A 24,619-nucleotide genomic window follows, 5' to 3' on the forward strand; every position below is an offset into this window, starting at 1 on the left:
ATATCTTATGTATCTCATTAAAGTTCCTGACTATATTGAGTGGGAGAGAAAAATTAGTAGTATCATGTGTTTATACACTCACACACTCTCTCTCTATTATGAATTCCTGGCTCCGCCACTGCTCATAACCGTATCCGAAATGCGGATACAAAAGGGATACAGGAAAACCTTATAATATTGAAAATATATAGTCCTTACGATACAAGAGAGTTCATTGTTGTGTTATTTATATCCGAAAAGCTAAGATTAGATCTCTTGATCATCAAAATTAACCTTAAATATATTATTCTAAAGTTGAAAACTATTGCACCCATTTGACCAACATATATTTAGATATTTCGAATATGTATACAGGTATTACACTGTATAATTGCATCCACAACCATATCATATCAGATATATGTTAGTAATCATATCCTCATCCTAACAAATACGAATAAGTTCTCACATACTGAATTTTTTTTTTGCAACCCTAATTGTTAAGGTACTGAAGTGAAACTTTTAGAGATACATCTTCTGAGATGAATTAGCAGAGAGTAACGTCTCGGTGAAGATCGAAGGCCGACTGAGTTACTATCTTTTCCTTTTTATAAGAGTTAAAAAAAAATAAACTTTAAAGTTATTATTTCCAATCATGCTTAATATCATGGAACAAATAAAATTCTCAAGGTTATATACCAAATCAACTCCACCTAGTTATCTGAACTCTACATTGATGGACAATACTATTGCTTATAGAGAGTAACATCAACCATCTTATAAAACCAATCATTTACATCTGGCGTCCATCGTTTCTGATGTCTAATCCCAACACAGAAATACAATGAAGAAAACTATCTGCTTAGATTTCTTATATAACAAAGCACACTTCACATGCACGAGACAATCTGCTCACAAAACTAGCAAAATGATTAACCTTTTAAATGACACTGACAATCTCAAAAAGCCAACATCCTCAAAAATTAGTGTCAAACACAGGCACATTTCAAAATGAACTTTCAGCACTCTCAGCAAGAACCAAGCAAAGGAAAAGGAGAATATATGCTGCAGAACACTGAAGAAAGGTTCATCGCAACCTCTTAGAATGAACATATCCACGTCACCGTGTAAATCGCCAATCCTGCATTAATAAACATATAATTATGTATTAAGCTCTTTTACAATGCAAGAAATTGGTAAGTGTCGCGTTACAACTTATAATAACACATTTATTTGGTGTAGGAACTTAAACATAGCTTCCACTGATTCCTATGTGTTTCGCTGATATATTTTCTTCACCAGGGTACATCATTGGAAAGTGGCTCATGCTCATTTCGGTTAAAGAATGCCATTGCTGACATCAAAACTCCTCAGATCAGACCAATTTCCTTGGTTTTATAAACTTTAGACAAAACAATTGGTTTCGTTCCTGTGTGATTTGGGTTATTTATCATAAAACATATGAGACAAATCTTGGTAGGTTACAGTTTATTACAGAAGCTTGAAGGAATGACACAGACCTCGGTCTCATAAGAAGGCTATGGATAGACAATCTTGGCTATCTCGTAAAATCTCAGAACGCTATATAAATACTTCATCTTGTACATGTTTTCAAGATGAATACTGGTTTACATATTGCAAGTATTGAACACAAATGAACACATATGTCATGCTACGAAAGTGTAAAGACACACCAAATTTCCATTAGAAGAAGTGACCATGCACCATAGCTTTAGAGGAAGGTTATTATAATCATCTTCAATATCTGAAAAGTTTCTTATTATATTTTAAACCAAGAAATTTCACAGAAATCTAGACAGATAAGTATAAATAAGTAACAACGGAGCACCATGTCAACCTTGACAGACCATCAGTGAGTAGGTTGAACTACGCTTTCTGGTTATATGGTTGAAGCTCATGCAACTGTAAGAGGAAACCTTCAAATTCCCTAGGAATGAGCCTTCCCAATAGCGATGGAGATGCAAGATGCTTTTATTTTCTGTTACGATCATTCTATGCACATTGGAGACAAACGAAAAGCACAGTACCGGTATTGCATGTGCAAGGTCATATGAAAAATCTAGTACCCAATTCCAAGCTAACACACAAGAAGAGAACAAAATTGGGAGAAGAATCATACTTTCAAATGAAACATAATTGATTCTTCCCTAAAACTAGATACAGTCTCATGAACATGTTATCCTAGTATTTATGGGTAATTACTTTTTCCTCCATGGCAGCAAAATATAGTATGAAGTTTAGTAATGCCATAACTCTGAAAGCTTACCCCCAATCAGACTAATCAGGGATGATCTCCACTTGACGGACGAGGCCAACGAGCTAACTGCAAAAATAAATAAAGACAAAGATACTGACATAAGCAATCTGTCTTTGTACCAATCAGTCCTTAAGAGTCTAAAATTTTTAAGCCCTTGAGCATTGTGGTTTTACATATTGATTTGGTTTCAACGCTACAAGAATAAAAGATGCATGTTAATCAACCTGGATTTCACAACATAAGTTTGACATTCGACAACAAACATGTGAATGTTATATTTCAACTTCATAAAGTTTAGAGCTAATAAAGGTTATATGCACAATGATGCTGCATACAATTCTAGAGCATGCATGCAGCAAGATAGCAGCATTGATTGATGGCATTAAATTGTCGGCAACAGGTATAAAAATAGAAAGATAAATCTGGAAACTGAAATATTTCAGGAAGTTGAGAATGTATTAGTTGAGAAAAAAAAATTTACAGATATTTGACAGGATAAGACGAGCATACTTATTAAAATCTTTAGAGAATCCTTTCTTCTTGTCTAGGAAAAGGGCTAAGATCTCTGTATAAAGAATGATGGGGTGATATCCAATATGCAATCTATCATTTCAAAGAGCTACCAATACCAAATAGTCGTTATTGCACAGATCTTTTCTTGGAAAATGATAGTACAATTTTTAATAATCAATTCATTTGCTGACTTCTCTATGATTAGAAATATGGCATTAGCTATATATTTCTCTATGACCAGAATCTGCAATGTCGTCCGTGGGATTAATTAGCTGACAATAACAAAAATTAAAATTAGTATCCTTTCCCTCTTAGACTAAGCTAAAGCATGTGGAAATAAGGTGAGTAGAGAGAGCACAGAATTTCTTACCCGAATCACAGGTAGAAGTGGAATTGAGGCCACCTGGACAGATGCACACCTCACTAGTGCTCTGTGGATCATATCCACACACTCCTCCTCCTCCTCCTCAGGTAGAGAGTAGCTTACCCTTATACCATATGACCATTCTCCCGGTCCTCTTGCCCTCAACGGAGCCAGATTATACGCACTACTGTACCCCTGGCACTGCAGGTGAGTCAAATTAATCGATCGGATTGCACCAAACTCCAATGAACAGCACTCTGGTGGGCTAACAGATCCATAAGCCGAGTCAGCTTTCCGGGGACTCATGTTGCTGAATTCCCATGCTGGACATTGGTAATACTCATCACATCCCATACCAGAGATGTTACGGCAAGGGAGGTGCTTTCCAGGGAATCCTTAAATAAATAATTAAGAGTATGTCGTTAGTCATCAGCTATAAGGAAATATATAAACACACAAACAGATACATGATACGTACCTTGAAAGAGTGGCGAATCAGCATGGCAGCCGAGCAGCATGAAGACGTTATCCGGAGCAGGGGAAAGGTAAGGAGTGCGCCATGGCTCGACAACAAAGCCACTGGCAGTGGAATTTTTGGAGGACAGAGAGAGGGAGTAGCAGTCTGACATGGAGGAGTCATGAAGGGTGAGAGAAGCGTAGGCATAGTCGATATCCAGGACTCTGTAGGTACCAGAAGGGATGTGAAGCATAAGCATTCCATTCATGCAGTAAAGAAGATCGCGAAAGCCTGAGTGACCGCAGCCAGGATGGAGACCAAACGGATAGTCTATCGTGATGTTGCCACAGTAGGATCGACAAGTGCCCGTTACAGCTGGAATAGTATTGTCATCGTCGTTGGTGGAAACTACTAACTTAGCGGAGATGACGAACAGGACAGCGAGAAGAACTAATGGCAGCTGAAGGCTGGGATTCGTCATGGTTGCAAGAGAGATCCTGAGGAAGAGAGAGGGAGAGAGAGTAAGCCTTGGATTTGAAGAGAACTGAAGGGAAAGATGATTACATGAATTTAAAGAAGATATTCTTTCCTTGGTTGGATGGATTAACAAAGATATGCTGTTGCTGCTGCTTTTCTGTATCCTCTTCCCCTTTCTTTTGACGTGTGAGGCTAGACGCTTTTACTGGCTTCCTTTGAATGCTTTTAGCTGCTCGTGAATTTTCTAGCAAGTAAAAACACCCGAAATTCATAGAAAAAAGTAGGCGAGATTAGTTATTATTTGCATGTATAATAAAGAACAGGGATAGATTAGCTAACACACCTTTACCGTTGCAAAGCAGGGATGCAGACTTAACTGCTATTATATAGTGCAAAAAGAAAAAGAAAGAGAAGCATCAATAATATCCATGGATGGCTGAAGCGTGCAAAGCTTGTGATCTAAAGTGAGAAAGTGTTCACATGCCAAACTCTCCATGCACTGACATAATGTTTGACACATACCAAGTACCAACCCTGGTTCTAAATTGTACATAAATAAGGGGAAAAAAGAATCTTCAGTGGCATTCTCAATACAATGATCTCAGCCCATGCACGTTAGGTTCATCTAAAACTGCAGACCCGACATCCCTGCTTAGCATAGTATCAACTTGATTAGTAGTCACAGTAAGAGGAACAAAAGTCATAAATTACATAAGATGCAGAAAGGAATCAAAAAAATTTTAAAAAATTTTCAAAAGACCCTTCTTATTTAACTCGAAAAGAACGGGTGCAATATTACATGGATCAGTCTCCTGACAAATAAATAACAGTTAACTGGCATACAATTGGCCTCTGCCCTCTAGGCTCCATCAAGGCTTAAATTGTTGAAGCAGTCACTGATTTTATCAACCACAAAACGACCTTACAAGGACGAACAAGTATGACCATGTTTAGGTGAATTGATTGAAAGGTATTTGTAGGTGCACAATAGTACATCTAACTGGAGAATCTTGCTATTTCTGCAAGTTGCTTGTTGGCAAGGAACCAGACTTACAATGAGGAGCATTCATCAAAGATCTTCCCTATTGCTTCCACATGTTGAAATCCAGTATTCTAAACTACGATTTTTCTTTCTGAAGATTTGTTTCCAGCCTCTTTATTGCAGCGCCAACTCCACTCATCTCCCCTGCTTCATTCGAGTCGGATGATATTTGTTTCCAGCCTCTTTATTGCAGCGCCAACTCCACTCATCTCCCCTGCTTCATTCGAGTCGGATGATAATTTAGCACTTGCAAACTCCACTCATCTCCCCTGCTTCATTCGAGTCGGATGATAATTTAGCACTTGCAATCTCTTCATTTGCCTTCTGTTGAAGTTTTAACTGTACCCAACCTGTAAAGCAATTTAACCTTGTTAGCTGGTAGCCTGGTATACATGTCAGTTCTAAGCTTATCAGCAACTTGACAGTGATTTAGCATGCCAATAATAATGCACGTAAGAAGAAACATCACCAAGCACAAAAAATAGATGCATATGATTCTATCAAATAATTGCAAAAATTAAATATGACATTATGACAAAACAACAAAGTCACGATGAAGTCCAACTTTATTCAATTTCTGGGTCGGCTGCATGAATTTTCCTCCATTTAGGTCCATTAAGGACCTTCTCTTCAAGTAAACAAGCTGGTGCAATTACATTTATTGCCTTAATACAGTTTAGTTTTGGTCTAGCACTCTTAGCAGTTAGCACTCACAATTCTAGATTTGCATGTACAAACAATCACGTAACATCATCCCCCATCTTATAACATGATGCCTGCACTTAGTATTAGCGATGCCATTTATTGTTATCTTTTAGCCTGTTGCTGTTCAACCATCTCAATGTTTTTATTACAGCCACACTCTTTATCAGGCATCTTTTCATAGTTGCAACCTTTCTGAGAGATGAAGCATATCTCTGATACTTCACTTTGATTTAACGAGTATTTTATGGTAACAAAGTACTCAAAGGCCAATGCATCTAAACAATCCTGCTTTAATCATCTTCACAACATCTTCCTTCTTGCTATTATCAAGGAACACTCTAAGCTATTTCTTGGTCAATGGTCACAATTGTGAGCTTCAATAAATTTTATAAAAATATTTTATTGAGTAACATCCGAAGAGGCGGACAGAAAGAGGAGGCCTTTGCTCTATCTGCTTCTTCTGAATCCCGGGGAGGCCGTTGTATTTGGCAAGCCCTTCGTATGCCAGCCATACTAAAGAAGCTAAGTGACTTTCGTCACCCAAGTAGTGAGTTTGAGAGTGACGCGTAGGGCGACTACTTGTACTTCTAGGCGTTGGCGACCTATAGTCTTGTTACGCAAGACGGCTTCACTCGATTCAGTATTTCAATAGAACAAACAAGCCCACTAATAGCTTAGATAGTGGCCCTTCCACTTTGGTGTAGTTGACCCTACCTATTGACTCAAGGCGATGGAATCCCGTAGCTCCGTAGCTACAGCCCGATGGAATCCCTCTCTTACTCAAGGCTCATAGGAAGAGGGAACCCTTACGTAGTGGGATGTAGGCTTCAGTCAGTTGTTTTGGTCCTTTTTCACTACGTCTTATTCTTTTTTTAGTAACCGGCTGTTCACCGGCGCGTCAGTAGGCCTTTTAGATAGAAGGCGAACAAAACGAAAGTTCTCGCGGGCGCTAGCGCTATGTTGTTCGCTTTTGTCAACTGAAGTCGCGCGTAGCGCCAACTAACTTGATAGCAGATAGAGCGCGGAGCCCCGTTTGAGTCGTGCGAGCAGAGCCGTTTCTTTTGTCGTACTACTCAAAGAAAAAGAGTACACAAAGTGCGAACGGCATTCTGTTGTACAGCTACTTTTGTATAGTGACAAGTAACCGGTAGGTGACTTTTGGAATCGACAGTAGTGACGAAAGGGGGAAATAGCTCAGTTGGTTAGAGTGCTGGTCTGTCACGCCAGAAGTCGCGGGTTCGCAACCCCGTTTTCCCGCGCCGATCCTCCTTCCTCCGGGCGCCTGCCCGACCCATTTGTCTTCACTGGAAGCTCCTGATCCGGTGTAGCATTCAATACAATTCTTCTTTCTTCGGGTCTCCCTCCACCCCCTTCGTTTTGTGTGGGTCGCGTCTCACGCAGGCACTTAATGAATGAGTGGAGATCCGCCTTCCCCCCTTGCTAATACCAAGGACTTCGTTGCCCCCCGTGGCGAAGAAAAGTCTACCATCCCACCGCGGCCCCCGGGGGGTTAAGGTTCCTCTCGGAGACTGCCAGTCTACAAGAAGCTGGCAGAGCTTTAGCCATTGGACCACATCCATCCTCCTACCTAAACTGTAACCCTTTTCTTGTTTGTTCTTCGAATTACGCTAGTGGAGACTAATTCCTTCCGGCTAATGGAAAATACTACTCCAGTCTTCCCATTCATTCCCAGTTAGATCCTTCTTATCCCTTTTCATTGAACGAACCAAGTTCACCTATACGAGAAGTGAGGAAGACATTTCCAACAATCAACTCCCACTTTTGATGTCCCGTTTGAAAATTCTGCTGCGTCTTTCAAAAAAAAGCGAGAAGGACAGGGGTCGCTAGGTCAGAAAAGCTAGAAAACGAAATTCGAATTCAGAAAACAAAAAAATCTCCCCAAGTAGGATTCGAACCTACGACCAGTCAGTTAACAGCGACCGCTCTACCACTGAGCTACTGAGGAAGAACTCCTTAAGGAAGCCGACTCTCGTTCTTTGGACCAACCTATGCACCGAAAAGAAAAAAAGGTTAGTCACTTTCTCTTTTTTCACATACACCGGGAGAAAGGGTGACGATAGCAATCCCTTTGCCTCCCCGGCCAGAGAGCCTCCAGGACAGGACAAGCGGGGGCGGCGGTCAACCATCCACTCTCGATATGCATATTGATCAATCGATCTCCGCGTCCTGCCAGTTCGCTAAGTAGACTCACTCTACGAGGGGCAACAAAGGGCGACCGCGAGGGAGGGAACTATTCTACCAAAAACAAGGTTCTTATCTAGGAGTTTGCAAGTATGAGAGAGTCCTCTCTCTGTCTGTCTCTCCGAGTTTCTACTCCTAAGTTTAAGTTAAGTAGCACTTCATCCCTTCTAGAATAGATTCCGATCAAGCAAGCAGGGAGAAGGTGCGTCCTTTCATCTCTCTGCCTGCTCCATGCTGTATACCTAAGGTCATGAGCTGGTTTAATGCTAGAATACATTAGATCTGGCCCAGTTATTTCGGTAGATGAAGTAGTGGGGCGTGTTAAGTTGAGAATTTCGAACATTGTAGCATTCTTTTCTAGTTGGTTTGAGTTTCGAAGTTTCAAGAACTTTGCGCTGAACTCTAATATGAAAATACACAAAAGAAAAAGCATCGAGCGAGACTATTCTGTTCCATTGTGGAATGAGAGACAGTTTTTGTTTTCGACCAACAACATCTACTCATATCCAGCTTCGTGTCATTTTTGAAACACACGCATCAGCAAGCAGCAAGCGTAGGCTGAAAAAGGCAATACTCTCACGTTGGCGGTCGGGGCGGCGCCAAAGCAACCCGGGACCCCGGAGGGGTCAGTACTCAAGCGCTGGCGCCTTCTTTTGAAGTGAAAAACTACAGGGCTAAGCTTTCAAAACGCGCATGCGCTTAACGCGCTCACAAAAAGAAAACGGCTGCGCCTAATAGAAACGGCGAAAGCCCGTTGCTTGTTCGTTCTTTCAGAACCTTGCGCTTAGCTTAATCCGTTGCTTGTTCGTCCTCGGCGCGCGTAGCGCACGTAGGCTTTGATGCTGGAGTTTGCTGTGGTGGGGAGAAGCAAGCCGAACCTCTGATCGACCCGGGACACATCCAAAATTCTCGGGCGCGTCGAGAGAAAGACGAGATTCCGTAAGTAATTCAGTGAGTGCCTTTTTTTTATTTATAAGAAGGGCCTTGGAAGAAAGAAGCAAAATGAAATACGAACAACCGCGCTGGTCGTAATAGATCGACTTGAATGCTGGAGCAAGAAGACGCATTTTCAAGTTCCATTTCAGGGAAGGGCAGACGTACCATGATACTTTCTGTTTCGTCGAGCCTGCTTTGGTCTTCTGGTTTGATGGTTGTACGTGCTAAAAATCCGGTACATTCGTTTCGTTTCCCTCCAGTCTTTCGCGACACTTCTGGTTTACTTCTTTTTGTTAGTCTCGACTTCTCCGCTATGATCTCCCAGTAGTTCATATAGGAGCTATTGCCGTTTCATTCCTATTCGTGGTTATGATGTTCAATATTCAAATAGCGGAGATTCACGAAGAAGTCTTGCGCTATTTTACCAGTTAGTGCGTATTATTGGACTGATCCTTTGGTGGGAAATGTTCTTCATTTTAGATAATGAAACCATTCCATTATACCAACCCCAAGAAATACAGCCTCTCTTAAATATACGGTTATTTGCCGGAAAGGTACGAAGGTTGGACTAATTTGGAAACATTAGGCAATTACTTTTATACCTACTATTCCGCTGGTTTTGTTTTCCTAGTCTGATTTTATTAGTAGCCATGATTGGGGCTATAGTAACTGACTATGCATGGACTACAAAGGTGAAAAGACAGGATGTATCACGAAAATGCGTCTTGATTCTAGGAGGACTATAATGAGGAGGACGACAGACCAAATCGACATCTCGCCTCACGCCTCCCGGTCGGCCCTGTTTGCGACCAGCGGGGGGGCTCCCGGTGGGAATGGGAGAGCCTTCGCTATCGCTCATGACTTGTATTGTAGTCTCTGTAGTCGAGTCGGCCTGCCTCCTTCATTCGTTAAGCCAGTAGCTTCCGCGCTGCCTACAGACGTTAAGCTTCGCTCCCCCCCTACCTTTGAAAACCGCTACTGGCCTGCTAACCAGGATCGCAAGGTTAACCTGACTATCATCCGAATCTGTATCTTTCCAGCTCTGCACCTTATGTAAGAACAAAAGAAGATTCTATCCTCTTTAGAAGATAGGGGAGCAGAGTCTTTTGTCTTTCACTTATGTTAAGTTAAGCCGCTTTACTGAATAGCTTGACCTTAATAGCAAGCCGCCGTCTATGGCATCTAGCGTGAACCGGGAGGGCGGAGCATACGTAATAAGGAAAATGCCTGAGGAAGAATTAGCCCCAGGGTTTGATAAGGACTGAGCGAGAGGTCGGGACGACCGCGGCCGAGCCAGGATGGATGGTAGTAGGAAAGGAGGCATAGCCAAGCAAGACAACAGGGAAAAAAAAGAATAAGATTCGAACTTCACTTATAGCAGTAGTGCAGTAAGATATTAATGGGGGGAGAGATCAGCTGTTTGCGTCTAGAGCTGAGAGCGAATAGAAAGAACGCATAGCGAGTATGATTCTCAAAGGAGGCTCTGGCGGGTAGTTTGATGATGCTCTGTTGCCTTGGCACTTGGCTGATTTAAACGACAATCCTCGAAGGCGCATCTTTCTTAAGCTGAAAACGTGACTTTCATAGCGCTCTAGGTCTTTGACGTGGTGATCTAGCCGAAAATACGAGAATTACTTTTTTTTTGAGACCGCTGCGAATTAAATGGCTTTTGAGACTCCGTTTTTGATTAACAAACAGGTACTCTTTCTGCCTTCACGGCGTAAGGATCATCTGACTGCTATGAGTGCTCTACTTACCTCGCATAGTTGGTCTTAAGGCAAGTAGAAATCCCTCTTCTCAATGTGGTTGGCCTAAGGCTAAGAAAGTATTGAATCGATTGATCTTCTGCTAATGGCTAGCGCTCTTTTTCATCTCTAATCTCATCTCATGCTTCAGGGAAAAAGTGACTAAACCTACCCGCTATAATCTAAGATTATGGAAAGGGTGGACTGCTCTCCTACGATTTCAAAGCAGCATTTTTGGTCGATCTTCATACAAGCAATTAAGTGCATTTTTTCCGCTCTTCGATTGTAGCCAAACAGAGTGCGAGGAAGCCCTGGACTGTTCTTCGCGTGTAGTCGAGCCAAAAAAATTCCTGACATGGCTTCTTTCCCTCCCTACAGGGTCAGCTCGATATCGTTAGTCATATTGCAGCGTTAGGGAAGCGTATTACAGCTCACAACCATATGAGGGGCCTCCATAGCACTGAGAAATTAAGCCGTGAATGACTTTCAGCCCGTCTTTCGCGTATACTTTAAAGCTTGTTGTAGTATGCCGTGCTCTTGCTTCCTTCCCCGTTAGCGGTTCTAAGACGACCAGTCTTCAATATCTGGTTTAGGCTGCGGAGTGGATATAGCTTAACAATGACTTCGCCTTCCTACGGCATGCGCAGAATTCACCAAGTCATTTTTTTTGAACTGCCAACCAAGAGTTCGGCGTTAATGTCCAGTTAGATCGCCTTTCTAGCTTTCTGCTGGGCGCCAGTAGAACCTTCCTCAACGAACCGTCTGGTTCCTTCCGATGGTTCGTCTAATAGATTAGGAACTAATGTTCCTCACTAAAGAAAAGCAACGGGGAAGCGTGCGAAGCCGGGCATCCGCATTCAGAATCAATCAGACAGTCAAAACAACGGACCTCGATGAAAAACAATTGAAATCATAGGTATTCTTTTTGGAAGTAAGGCGCTGGCTTAAAGCCCTTCTCCTCAGGTCTGATTATATGCTCGATGGTGGTCGGCACATAGGATTTACCTCTTCCCTACCCTAATCAACGGTGGGCGAGCCCGAAAGACTCTATCTATGTTCGTACTGCCGGCTCCCAATCCAAAATAGAAGCCTTCGCTTAGCACTGACTCTCCTAAATGAGCCAGGACTGACTACTGTAGTTCACTTTGAGCGCTAGAAGCTTTTCTTCTTCTCTCTCGAACAGCCTGCTCACAGAGGCTAGAGACTAGGTGGGGCTTACGAAAGCTCACATGCGCTCCATATCCGTACCGCGCCTTTCAAGGGCCGGCACTGTCAGTTTTCTTTGTAGACTCTGCTCACTCGAAAATCCAGAAAGCAGAGTAAGAGTTGTTCCTCTCTGTCCATGTCTGCTTTTGGTCTTTTCTTTCGTAACGAAGTCTGAAACACAACAGTCTGAGCAATGATGTCAATCCCCGTCTTTCTGTGTGGTTCTCACTGATCATCTGAACTGAACCCTTAGGTTCTCTTGGCTCACGAAAGCTCTTCTTTTCCTCAAGAGAGAGCGCGGGCACGGGTCGTTCGTCAGACGATCGGATAGTTGACACATCGCTTAGGCAAGCGTCAGATAGAGATCGATCAAAAAAAGGAAGAGCGGCCATTGAGGCTCGAGAAACTAAAGGCGATAGGCCAGTCAGGATACGAAAGCAATAGCTGAAGCTCGCTCCAATAGCGGAAAAGCGGCAGCCCTTTTCCAAGACCTCAAGACCTCCAAAGGGCGCTACTACGATCAGAGTGTAAGGAGCCAACTCTATTGCGAAAGAGGCTACAGGGGGAAAGGAAGTGGGGAATCTCTATGCGTAAGGGCTGTCTTGAAAAAGGATGAGAGGTGGAATTCTCTATCACTACAGATCTGCAAGCTCGCAACGTCTTACAATGCGGTTGAAAAAAGGGTCATGACGGGCCAGGTGATCTGCATGTTGGCGCCTTTCTTGACGGTGCAATCTCAATAGAGGTCTTTACAATCCGCCGGAAGCTTGTCAACAATGCGGATGCGCGCGCAGTCCTTCCCATTAGGGAAGCGAAGCACCAAAAAAGAGTAAATCGCAAAGGGGAAGGAACCAACTCAGCATGCGGAAGGAGACGATTGTTGAGGCATACAGGGTGGCTTGACTCGGCATTGCTTCACCTCGGCTTGACTGACTTTCATTTCCAACCGAGCATCTGGTTGCTTCCCAATACGAGCTGCGCGAATGCGTGCACCTCTTTGAAAGCCTTGCTTTCCGGCCCTGAAGAAAAATTCATTTTATGAGACTGAAGACTTCCGCTTTCTTAGTGGGGATGAAAGATTATATGAATTAGAATTCGCATCCATGTCAAGTCAGGCTAGTCAATTCAACTAATCTTGGTCCGCTCTTTGCATCAACTGGATTAGAGCTAATGCCTTCCACTTTCCGGTTAGTCAGAAAGCGTAGGCGATAGCCGGAACAACTGGAACTGTAGGCTTGCACTCGAGTGGCGTATATATCTGTTTTCGGTTCGATTGCGTCCTCTTTAGAGCTTTAGTCCTTTTAGTTATGTCGGCTAGCCGCCTGTCAGCATATTCAATACTCACTGTCCTCGGCCCTTTTTTCAAAGTAAGAAGCGTGCCCACCTTTTTCCCGGAGTCATCGAACGGCAGGCCACAACAGAAGGAATCAACATAGGGAGTTAGCTTATAGCCGTTTCGGAGGACAGCACTTTACCTCGCACTGGATCTCGGAAAACCATCCTCTCAAACACAACCAGTAAAGTGCAAGCGCTTCACAGAAGGCATAATAGGAGATTTCATGGCCTTATCTTTTGCAGAAGCTATATTTCTTTGAGAAGAAAGAAAAACGATTTTCGTTCTGTTGTGAGGCTGCATTTTATGCTTGCTAATCCATCGTCGTCAGTTCCTTCCCTTCTCCGCAGAACTGGGAAGCGAATTCACACGTCACTGCCAGAAAGAGGAAAGATCCTTGAACGAGATGCTGGGGAGCTCAGCGCTCTTTCCATTCTACGCGTGTCAAGTTGAAGAAATGAACTGCAGTAAAAGAATGAAGCTGCAATTCATTTACTCGATTTGTCTTTAAATCAAGCATCTCTCTAAAGCCATTGTCTACGGGCTTCATACGCTCGAAGGAGGGCTGGACACACCGGACCACATTGTTCTTCCGCTTGGTATCTTCGGTGAAAGATAGCAAACCATATCATATATGCATTCGTCTTCTCTATTTTTGCTGTCGAAGGTTAAAAAGATAGCTGAAAGCCAGGCTTCGCCGTTTGATAATATTTTGATCAAAATAGACATGTGCGGACATCGACGGCTCGAGCCGCATTTCACCGAATGTCAGGCTTTTGTCAACATTCAAATAATTCGCCACTCACTCGTTGGTTGGATCTTTCTATTCTGTTATTCTTAGACTTATCCTTCTTTCAATTCCATTCTTCGTCATCCCTGTTTCAGGTCTTTTTCTGTCCCAACCAACATTTTAGAGATGCCGATCCAGGGCGCATAGAGCGCTCCGCAGTCACGCATTCGAGCCACGACCTTTCTTCGCTATGTAAAAAAAAGGGACGAATAAGTGCAGACACCCTCAACAAAGAACGGATTAATTGTGGGCTTCGGATTTGAACATTTTACTCTTTCTTTTTTTTTTCTCAGAAAGTTATTCTTATGATCCTGCGCTGTTATAACACCACAATATTCGTCCTTGGTCGTTAATGCCTTAATGTGTGACATCGATCATTCGCTATCCTTTTTTTATCTGAGAGGACTAGTAGAAGAAAAGTAATGAACCTTCGAATGGCCTACTGAATAACCACCTTTTGTATAACCTTTGCACTTTTAATATCGCCCTTTCGCTAAATTCTCCTATGCTTCTGTTCGCCAAATCTTACTTCAGTTCCATCCCAAAGCTCGCTTTGTTGAATCCTTCGTGGCAAGAAGAGCGAGTTCAGCACACTTACATCCAGGGATCCTTACAAAATCCATAAACCTGGCGGGCTCCAAAAGAATACCCACGCCGCCTCTTTGATCAGTGAATTCACCGGCCACGTGAGATCGATGAAGAATCTCTCCAAAATACCGCTTTTTGATCAGTGATTCACCAGCCACTACATTCAGTGCGACTCCCCCTTATTCTCAAACCTGCTGGCTGCGGTTGATTGGCACTTCCTGTAGGCCTCTCTTGCATACAAATTTTGGGGCGGTACCAGGTCCTGCGTCCACAACGAACATTTCTTCCCCTTAAGCTTTCAAGCGTAAAACGGGTGTAGGTCTCAGATATGTGGGTCCATCATAGCGTTTCTCCACGACATAATAAGAAAAAGAATTAGATGCTTGGCAAATGATCGACCTCCATAGTGCTCATTATAAGCTTAAAATGATTTTGCACTGTCCTATCCTATTCATCAACAAGCATCAGCAGCGGACACGGACAGGTTAAATAGAGGGTAAGTTAATAAGCTAAGCTTGGAGAACCAAGACTGATCGCACATAATCTTTAGAGAGTACAAAGCATCATCTTCTTATCACGATATTAAAAAAACAAATAAAACTATTTGCACATTCCAACCTCTATAGCTTCCGTGCATAAGCGCAAAGGATCTATCTTTCTACTACGTCACATACTAGAATCAAACAAAAAGGAACTTCGCTTCCTAGGAACTATGAAAACATTTCTAATTGGGGCATATGCATATGTATATTAATAATTAAAATGCTCGTTCCGAAACCTATCACTCGGGGGCCTCTTTCTTGCCCCTTGTCTTTCGTGTTTTTCCGTTAGACATCGGCATACAAATTCGCAATTCAAATCTCGAGATGGAAGATAGCGACTGTATGTTTCGCGGTAATAACCGACGAGTAGACGACTGAATTTAAAGATCTTCCCCTTTTCGACAGGAATGGACTTTTTTTTTAGGGTCACTATACTGGCTACTTCTTTCATCGATCTACGGTTCATAGAAAAGAGAGGTTGCTAGCCGCCTCATTACCCTTGACCGCGATCAGGAATTGAATTATGTGCTTGCATTATTATTCATCAGCAGGTGCGGGCCAGACAGATAATGAGAGCCAAGTTCATCCCATGTCGTTCTTTTCTTCTTTTCTTCGAAGGGGATCTTGTGCAGAGTTGCATATCAAATGCCTCTGTCGCTAAGCCAGCTTTGAAATATCCCATGAAGCCGCAGGAACAGAACCAATTTGCAGTGCGGAAAGCCGCCGCTACTGGAGGCATTCGATCCGATAGCGGGAAGCACATTTCTCCCCCTATTTTTATTTTTTTCTTTTAGAGAAGTCTACATGAAAGGCGTAGTGGAAAGGGCATCTTTTTCATCGACCTTGGTAGTCGCTTATCTCGCCGTATGAATTTGTTTGTGAATGCGGGTTCTTACCCCTTTATTCGTAAGTATGCAGTATGATTTAAGAGTAATACTAGCGAAGGAGGGTTCCCCAGAGGGGGCCCGGCGGCTAGGAAGGGAATGTTTAGAAGATGCGCAGCGAAAGACCGACTCTCAGCAGACGAGCGCCGAGGACTTCCCTTCGGGATGTAGATCCAGCAGATCGACTGGGTAAGAAGCCCCAAGTCGAAAAATGGTCGATAATGCAATTTTTTCAGCCTGTAAACACGTGTTTAAACATGGGCCGATGGGTGGGGAAGCAAAGCTGAATTATCGCGTTTGCAGCATGGGCAATGGGTGAGTTTGATTATGTGAGCTGTAGCTTCCTTTCCAGAGGATGAGGAATGGCAATGAAAGAAGCATAGCCATTCTTTTTGAAGTGCCGCAAAAGGGCCAGATGTTTCATTGCGAATTGACTTAGATAAGCAGTTGGAGAATTATGCTAAGCACAGCGGCGCCGTTTGCAAAAAAGCACTGTCACAAACAGCCGGTGCGTCAAACTCTCACAGTGCCTATCTTATTACCTACTGACGTGCTTGCAAGAGTAGAGCCCATGGGGATAATCCCATTCAGTCAGTAGGAGCCAGGCATGACACAATCTCACACTCCAACAATGGAACATGATGCCTACCTCGCACACCTCAATGTCACGAGAAAGCAGAACGTGAAAGCTTTCACTCTTCTAAGCGTCGCACTCGGTGACTACCAACTGCCTCACTGCTCGAACTGAGGGATTCCGAGTCTTCCACCAACTGGCTCCTGGTCTCTCTCGAAAAACCCGGCTCATACCACCTCATCTCGTTCTGACGGCCATTGGAAAGTTGTCCCGCTATAGCGACTTTTACCCCTCTGAGAGTCGACGCCCAAGACTGACAGTCTCCTTCCTTCGCTCAGAAGGCTCTGTTTGCCGCTGCTTTTTTAGCATCGTGAAGATGTATGGCATAGCCTGGTGACACATTGATGTGAGAAGGCCCTACACATCCCGAATTGATCGTCGAACGCTCTGTTTGGTCCTACCTTCTGAAGAACAACCTTGATCGGCATGCCCCTGCCCTGGCTGTCAGCTCGGTTAGCATCTTCACCCACTGAGAGTTGCTTTCCCGCACTTGAGTGGGAAAGATGATTCGCCATTTCTTTTGCATTGCCCTATGCAAGATAACGAGCGATTCGAACGAAGACGGAGGCCCTATACAGAATCAGTTCAGCTTAGGAAGCGCGGCGTGTTCTCAACTCAGGAGAGGAAGCAAGAAAGATTCACTCTGCTTCCCACCGTGGAATTTAGGCAGAGAGGGCGAACATCACCTTATTCACTTTGTCGTCTGTAGGCGCTTTCCCATTGGATGACAAAAAATTTTCAGTAACACAAGGCACGGAGCTAAAGAAAAGGTTATGCTTCTTGTTTTGTACATAACCGGTACTGCGATGAATTACGAAAAAGGATGACTACTCCCTTCCCAGCTACCCGGGAGAGGTGAGTGAAACTTTCGATCGACTTTGCGGTCATTTCATTCCGCTGCACGAGGAAATTTGAGGGCACCTCCGGCTGGTCACTCAAAGAGTCGGCTAAAGACATATAGTCTATAAGCCAACTGTACTTGCTCATCATCCTTTTAGACTGGAGAGGCCGACGGGATGCCAATCCAATGGCGGCAACCCGGCTCAAAAAAGAAAATAGCACCAAAGAATGCTGGACCGAGTTAGCAGCTAAACCAACAAAGCTTCAAGGCCATGCCATTGGCGTGCAAGGCCCAAAGATCTTCATAAAAGTTGCGCTTTCTTCCATATGGAATGGTTAATAAAGATCAGACTACCCATCCAGAAGCCTCAGAAGAGAGGTATCTTTGTCACCTATCCCTTTGCCGCTTCCAGCCTACAGTTAAAATGCCGTAAATATAACTTCTCCCTTATCTCAACAAGGCTTTCAATCAAGCAGCAGCCGGGCTCAAACTTAAAATTGGCCTATTCAAGTAGCTACTCCCATTAAAGAAGTCCTCTCGAACCTCTTCAACAACACTTAAAGGCGGAAAGACTTCAAGACAAACGAGAGCACGGATTCATGAATTGCAAAGTGTCTTTCCGGTCGTTTCCAGGCATGACAGAGATTGATTCCAGCAAAGAAACTATCTGCCTATTAAGTAAGGGCCCGAAAACTCTTACATTACCCCCTTCGGGGGGCCCGGGTAGCGAACCGTTCTCAGTTGGAATTTCATTAACCAACATGATTTTGGGACCGGGGATAAGGTCATAGCCTTCTCAGTACCAACGGGAAGGATTGCTTTTATCTAAGCTATGCCCAGCAATGGGATTTCAGAAAGATCAAAAGGAAATAACGTCACTTTTGTCGCTTACTTTAGTAGGGGCAAGTTTTAGGCAGCGGTAGGTATGCGTACAGACCGTTGGAAAACTTTAGCCCTCGCTTGGCAAGATTGTAATAACCTGCTCCAACAAATCCGTCTAAATCACGCCGCCGAAGAAGCAGCACTTGGCTTTTCCGAGGAAGAGAAGAAAGATGAATAAAATGCGATTTCGCCACTAAAAAGAAAGAAGCCTAAAGCAAAAGCTCTCCGCGCACACATGGGGCAGATACTTATTAAGTAGAACTCGTAAGCGCACCCTTGGCTTTATTCCCGCTTTGCGAGCTTTATTTCTTTGAAGTCATAATCCTAGTTACAATTAGAAAACATTCATCGGATTGACTGCCCTGCTATTCTTTTCTAGCCTCCGTTTGTTTCTTCAGAGAAGACCGACTCTGCATTCATTCTGCCTGCTGCCCGACCCGTAGTGCAGCCATGCCTTCCTGCTTACCGCCGCTCCTCTTCAGTTTGCTCCGGCTTCGCCAAAGCCTCTATGCCGTGCTCAGCACCCTTCACCTGGAGAAGTTTAAGCATCACCGTTTGAGCAGGCCGCTTACATCACAGCTCCACAGACCACTCTTATCGTATACGATATACTCTCTCTTTTTTAGTGGGCTTGTTTGTTCTATTGAAATACTGAATCGAGTGAAGCCGTCTTGCGTAACAAGACTATAGGTCGCCAACGCCTAGAAGTACAAGTAGTCGCCCTACCGGTCACTCTCAAACTCACTACTTGGGTGACGAAAGTCACTTAGCTTCTTTAGTATGGCTGGCATACGAAGGGCTTGCCAAAGATCAACGGCCTCCCCGGGATTCAGAAGAAGCAGATAGAGCAAAGGCCTCCTCTTTCTGTCGCTCTTCCGAAGGAATTGCATGTAGAGACAGTAAGTAATTGGGGCTTATAGTTTAATTGGTTGAAACGTACCGCTCATAACGGTGATATTGTAGGTTCGAGCCCTACTAAGCCCATCTGACCTGCTTCATCAATGACTCCGGTAGTCACCTGAACCACTCTCTCGGGCCTCTCTTCTGAATGCGAAAGAAGATTCGATCAACGTGCCAGGGCTTAGCCTCTTGTGAGAAGGACGGTGATGAATTGTGTTCTCAGTGCAAAAGTTGACTCTGAAGCTGCTGTTATCAACTCTCCACTGTATTATTGTGAAATACTGAATCAAAAAAATCATTTGGTCTACCAGACCATCAGCACGAAGAACATTTGGAGCTCAGTTTAGATTGTATTATTATAAAACCAGTACACTTGAATACAAATATGTAGCAGCATACTTGTTTCGAAGTAACTATAGAGCTCGCATGCACTTATGGAAAGAGAAAGCACACAAGGAACACAAGGCACACATATTACCTAGAGGAAAACAAATTCCAGCTCCCAGGACAGAACCAAGCAAGACATTCCTAGCTCTCCACATGGCAGAACCTGGCACTGTATATAAGACAACGAAAATATACGGTTAACTACCAGTAGCTGGATTGTGATTTGTCATGGATAAATTACAGATTAAATCAATGGAAATGAAGTTGACCTAAGACCTAGTATGAAACTGACTACAGCTTAAATTTCATTTTGCAGGAATACAGATATGAAAGTACTTTGCATTTAGAACACTGGGTCAGATCTAAGGGCCACCGACAAAGCAGCAGCATCCAAATCAGTTGCTTACTTACGTTAATATTGTGCTTACCAACACACATAATTTCTAACGTTGATGGAGATTCATCTAAAATTTAAACAATCCAAACATGGAAAAGCAAAGGTGGAATGAGTCAGAAGTACTATAACTCCTCAAGAAACAGTCATCAAGGAAAAAGGCAAACACAAAGACATCAGAAGTACTATAACTACTCAAGAAACAGTCATCAAGGAAAAGGCAAACACATAAACATCAAGCAGTAAATAAGTCCAGTTTCCTCACATATAAGCCCAAATAGTGCAGCGGTGGCGGATCCAGCTCCAGCAATGTTGAATACATCATCCACACCCCGCTTATCAGCGAGAAGGTTCTGTAAGCCAATAAAAGCAGAAGTAAACAACCCTAGCCGGACACCACCCACTATCGAACCACGTGCCACCCGGACAAACCTCTTCTCCATTGCATCTCTCATTAATCTGTACTGCTCACGCTTGTCTGGTGTGCTTCCAAGCTTTAACATCACCTCTGCATCCTTGCTCTGCATATGAAGAATATAAACTATTATTATCAATCACCTTAGAGGAGAAAAGGAGAAGAAGCCACATTCATTTCTCTAATTTCTCATTAAGGTTTTTATCGTTTCTACGATCATAGGGTGGCTAAGGAACGTGGCGTTTAAATGGATGATCACTAACAACTATGTTTTATACACGGGCAAAGGAGAAAAGAGACACTATATCTATATGCAACAAAGCAAATTCCTTGAAAAGAAAAGTTGAAATTGATCATATGCTAACTTAAGTGAGACCTGGACTAAAAAATATCAACTTACACTTACACAACAGCCACAAAAGAAGTTGTGAAACTTATAGGCACTCTGCTAAATAGCCACATATATTATCCTGTATGTGGAAAATAAACAAAATAAAATAAAGGTAAAAATGCTTCCAGCCCTCAAAAGCAAGAAAAAGTACTTCCCACCCCCAAGACTTTGTCAACGGGTGTTTTACCCCCAAAAATAAAGATTATGTTCTCTGAGACCCCAAAACATAAAACCCAAGAGATTAAAATATGTGAAGACCATAATACCATTCTCTCTCTTTCTTTTTTTATTAAAATATGATGAGGATTATTTTATTATTTTCGTTTTCTCTCTCTTTATCATGATGTACTGAGATGATAGTTGAAATGATTGATGAAGATTATTTTATTATTTTCGTTTTTTATTATTTTCGTTGTTTGTATTGGGAGATTGTTAAAGTTACGGGTTAATTATTAAGGTTACGAGTTAATTGTTAATGTTAAGGATCAATTGTTAAGGTTATTAATCCTCTCTCTCTCTCTATCATGATGTTACTTTGATGATATTGAAATGATTGAAGAGGATTATTATTTTATTATTTTCGTTTTTTATTCTTTTTGTATTTTTAGAATATTCGTTGTTAAGGATAATGGTTGGTTGTAAAGATTATGCATTGATTGTTATAAGGATAATGGTTGGTTGTAAAGATTATGCATTGATTGTTAAGGTTACGGGTTGGTTGTTAAGGTTACGAGTTTGTTGTTACGGTTATGGGTTTGTTGTGTAGGTTACGGATTTGTTGTGTAGGTTACAGATTTGTTGTTAAGGTTACGGGTTTAATTGTTAAGGTTACGGGTTTAATTGTTAAGGTTACAGGTTTAATTGTTACAGTTACGGGTTTAATTGTTAAGGTTACGGGTTTAATTGTTAAGGTTTCGGTTTAATTGTTAAGGTTATCGGTTTAATTGTTAAGGTTACGAGTTTAATTGTTAAGGTTACGGGTTTAATTGTTAAGGTTACGGTTTAATTGTTAAGGTTACGGGTTTAATTGTTAAGGTTACGGATCAATTGTTAATGTTATGGATCTCTTCTCTCTCTCGTAACCTTAACAATTAAACCCGTAACCTTAACAATTAAACCCGTAACCTTAACAATTAAATCGTAACCTTAACAATTAAATCGTAACCTTAACAATTAAACCGTAACCTTAACAATTAAACCCGTAACCTTAACAATTAAAACCGTAACCTTAACAATTAAACCCCTAACCGTAACAATTAAACTCGTAACCTTAACAATTAAACCCGTAACCTTAACAATTAAACTCATAACCTTAACAATTAAACTGTAACCTTAACAATTAGACCGTAACTGTAACAATTAAACCTGTAACCTTAACAATTAAACCCGTAACCTTAACAATTAAACCCGTAAGCTTAACAATTAAACCTGTAACCTTAACAATTAAACTCGTAACCTTAACAATAAATCTGTAACCTACACAACAAATCCGTAACCTACAAAACAAACCCATAACCGTAACAACAAACTCGTAACCTTAATAACCAACCCGTAACATTAACAATCAATGCATAACCTTTACAACCAACCATTATCATTAACGAATATTCTAAAAATACGAAAAGAATAAAAAACAAAAATAATAAAATAATAATCCTCTTCAATCATTTCAATATCATCAAAGTAACATCATGATAGAGAGAGAGGATTCATAACCTTAACAATTGACCCGTAACATTAACAATTAACTCGTAACCTTAACAATTAACCCGTAACTTTAACAATCTCCCAATATAAACAACGAAAATAATAAAAAACGAAAATAATAAAATAATCCTCATCAATTATTTTAACTATCATCTCAGTACATCATGATAAAGAGAGAGAGAAAACAAAAATAATAAAATAATCCTCATCATATTTTAATAAAACAAGAAAAAGAGAGAAGGGTATTATGGTCTTCACATATTTTAATCTCTTGGGTTTTGTGTTTTGGGGGTTCAGAGAACAAAATCTTTATTTTTGGGGATAAAACACCCGTTAACAAAGTCTTGGGGGTGGGAAGCACGTTTTCTTGGCTTTTGGGGGTTGGAAGCATTTTTCCCTAAAATAAAACATTTCCCACATTTTATTATGATTGGTATTAGATCAGCTGATGACCATGCCAATATAATGTGCAAATGAGGAACTTGATTGAAGATTGAGAGCATTTTTCTTTTTCTTTCTGAGAAAAAATTGGTTCCATGCTAGAAAACAACTACTGAAGCTATAAATATACTAAGATGGTTAATGGGCAGATGTAGGAGGAAAGAAGAAATGCAAATGGTTAGGATAAAGCTTATACTAGAGTGCCTGTGGAACTTATGTGGTGGGTTTAGAAAAGAATCATGTATGTAACTTGTGCATGAACTAGGATGTGATTAAAAGATGTATTTGATAGAGAAACAACTATCATAACAAAAAGTGGAAGAAAGATGGTGCATTCCCCATTAGTGTAAGCCTGCATCAAGGTTAGAATTTAAGATTTTTATCTCTACATGTTAGTTCTGGTGTGCTTACCAGCATATTTAAGAAGATTCTGATGGTGTATGTTGTAATGACATAGCTATAGTTGATAAGCATAGAGAATGAATAAGTTTCAAACTAGAAATGTGGAGAGGAACTCTTAGATCTAAAAAAAAGATTTAGAACCAATAGAACAAAAACATAATAGACAATTATAATATCAAACATGGTCTATGGAATAGAATGTGGTAATTAAGAAACCATGTGTTTATAAAATGAGCGTAGCACGAAAGAGAATGCTATAATGTTTGACCAAAAACATTGATAAATAGGATAAGAAATAGGTGAATCAGTAAAAGTTGTTTGTTAAGAACAAAATCGGAGAATTGATTAAGATGTTACAGTCATGTGAATGGAGACCGTTATGCGCACTAGTTTGGAGAAATGATAGGATTATACTTAATGAAGCAAGAAAGTCATGCATATAGGCATAAGGAAACTCGGTCAGAGACAGGCACGCAGAGTATACTATCACAACCAAAAAATTGAGTTTGAAATACATCTGATAAGAAAAAAAGACTTATATATTAAAATCTCAAAACTAGTGCATTCATCTATAGGTGCAAATATCGGCCAACAAATCCTAAGTTGAGAAAAATAAGGAAGCATTACAACAGATGCAGAAGCCTCCTTGCTCCCTCCGTATAGCAAGCCAGCAAATACCCCGAGCAAGGTTGTTGTGCCCCAGCGTCCCATTCTTGGGTTTTCCTGAATTAGATTACTACAGTATTAGAATCTATACAACAAGATCAGATCTTTTTTTTGTTGGTTTGATGCATCATAGAAATTAAGATATGCCCATATATTGGGGTTTTTTTTTCTTGGGTTGATATAATTATTAAAAAAACAATCAAAATTACAAGAACAAAGAAAAAAACTAATCCGGAGCAATACAATAAGAAAATAAATGAATAATAATAAAGGGAACCGATGTAAAGAGAAAGATGGCACCTTTGAAATCGTGTCCTCCTCCTGTGGTGGTTTATCATCAGGGGATGACATGATCGAGCACGAAGGCACTAAGAAAGGTATAAGATTATTAGTATTATCAAACAGAACCCTAATTTCTTAAAATTTTCTTTCTAAGATAGCTATCAGTATTCAGTAAGCAAGCATTGAAGGGGAGAGAACAATGAAATGAAGCAATTTGATACGAGGAGAAGTTCCTA

The 24,619-nt window shown here is 41.6% G+C and overlaps 2 protein-coding genes, 1 non-coding gene and 1 pseudogene across 3 annotated transcripts; 1 reads left to right on the forward strand and 3 right to left on the reverse strand.

The window, feature by feature from the left end:
- On the reverse strand, nucleotides 751-4,640 carry LOC109836297 (annotated as a pseudogene).
- LOC109836299 lies at nucleotides 4,807-24,616 on the reverse strand. The gene is made up of 6 exons (XM_020404157.1): nucleotides 24,402-24,616; nucleotides 24,063-24,158; nucleotides 20,345-20,600; nucleotides 19,777-19,854; nucleotides 5,375-5,460; nucleotides 4,807-5,249 (listed from the first exon to the last, which is right to left on the reverse strand). The coding sequence occupies exons 1-6, from the start codon at nucleotides 24,450-24,452 to the stop codon at nucleotides 5,187-5,189; spliced, it is 630 nt and encodes a 209-aa protein (XP_020259746.1). The 5' UTR covers nucleotides 24,453-24,616; the 3' UTR covers nucleotides 4,807-5,186.
- TRNAN-GUU lies at nucleotides 7,711-7,781 on the reverse strand. Its single transcript has one exon. It is a non-coding gene; the product is annotated as a tRNA-Asn (tRNA).
- On the forward strand, nucleotides 9,120-10,279 carry LOC109836298 (NADH-ubiquinone oxidoreductase chain 6-like). Its single transcript, XM_020404156.1, is given in 7 exon segments — nucleotides 9,120-9,270; nucleotides 9,273-9,376; nucleotides 9,379-9,451; nucleotides 9,454-9,506; nucleotides 9,509-9,575; nucleotides 9,578-9,670; nucleotides 9,673-10,279. Coding segments are annotated over 7 exon segments (879 nt in total). The 3' UTR covers nucleotides 10,011-10,279.

The sequence above is a fragment of the Asparagus officinalis genome, chromosome 4 (genome assembly GCF_001876935.1).
Source record: "Asparagus officinalis chromosome 4, Aspof.V1, whole genome shotgun sequence".
In the NCBI taxonomy this organism is placed as follows: domain Eukaryota; kingdom Viridiplantae; phylum Streptophyta; class Magnoliopsida; order Asparagales; family Asparagaceae; genus Asparagus; species Asparagus officinalis.

Excerpts from the sequence above, each read along its gene's own strand:
- LOC109836299 (XM_020404157.1), bottom strand. The coding sequence starts at position 24,452 with ATGTCATCCCCTGATGATAAACCACCACAGGAGGAGGACACGATTTCA. Across the intron at positions 20,601-24,062 it reads AGGAGGCTTCTGCATCTGTT|AGCAAGGATGCAGAGGTGAT; the intron begins GTAATGCTTCCT and ends CTTCATATGCAG. Across the intron at positions 5,250-5,374 it reads ACTCGAATGAAGCAGGGGAG|ATGAGTGGAGTTGGCGCTGC; the intron begins ATGAGTGGAGTT and ends GAAGCAGGGGAG.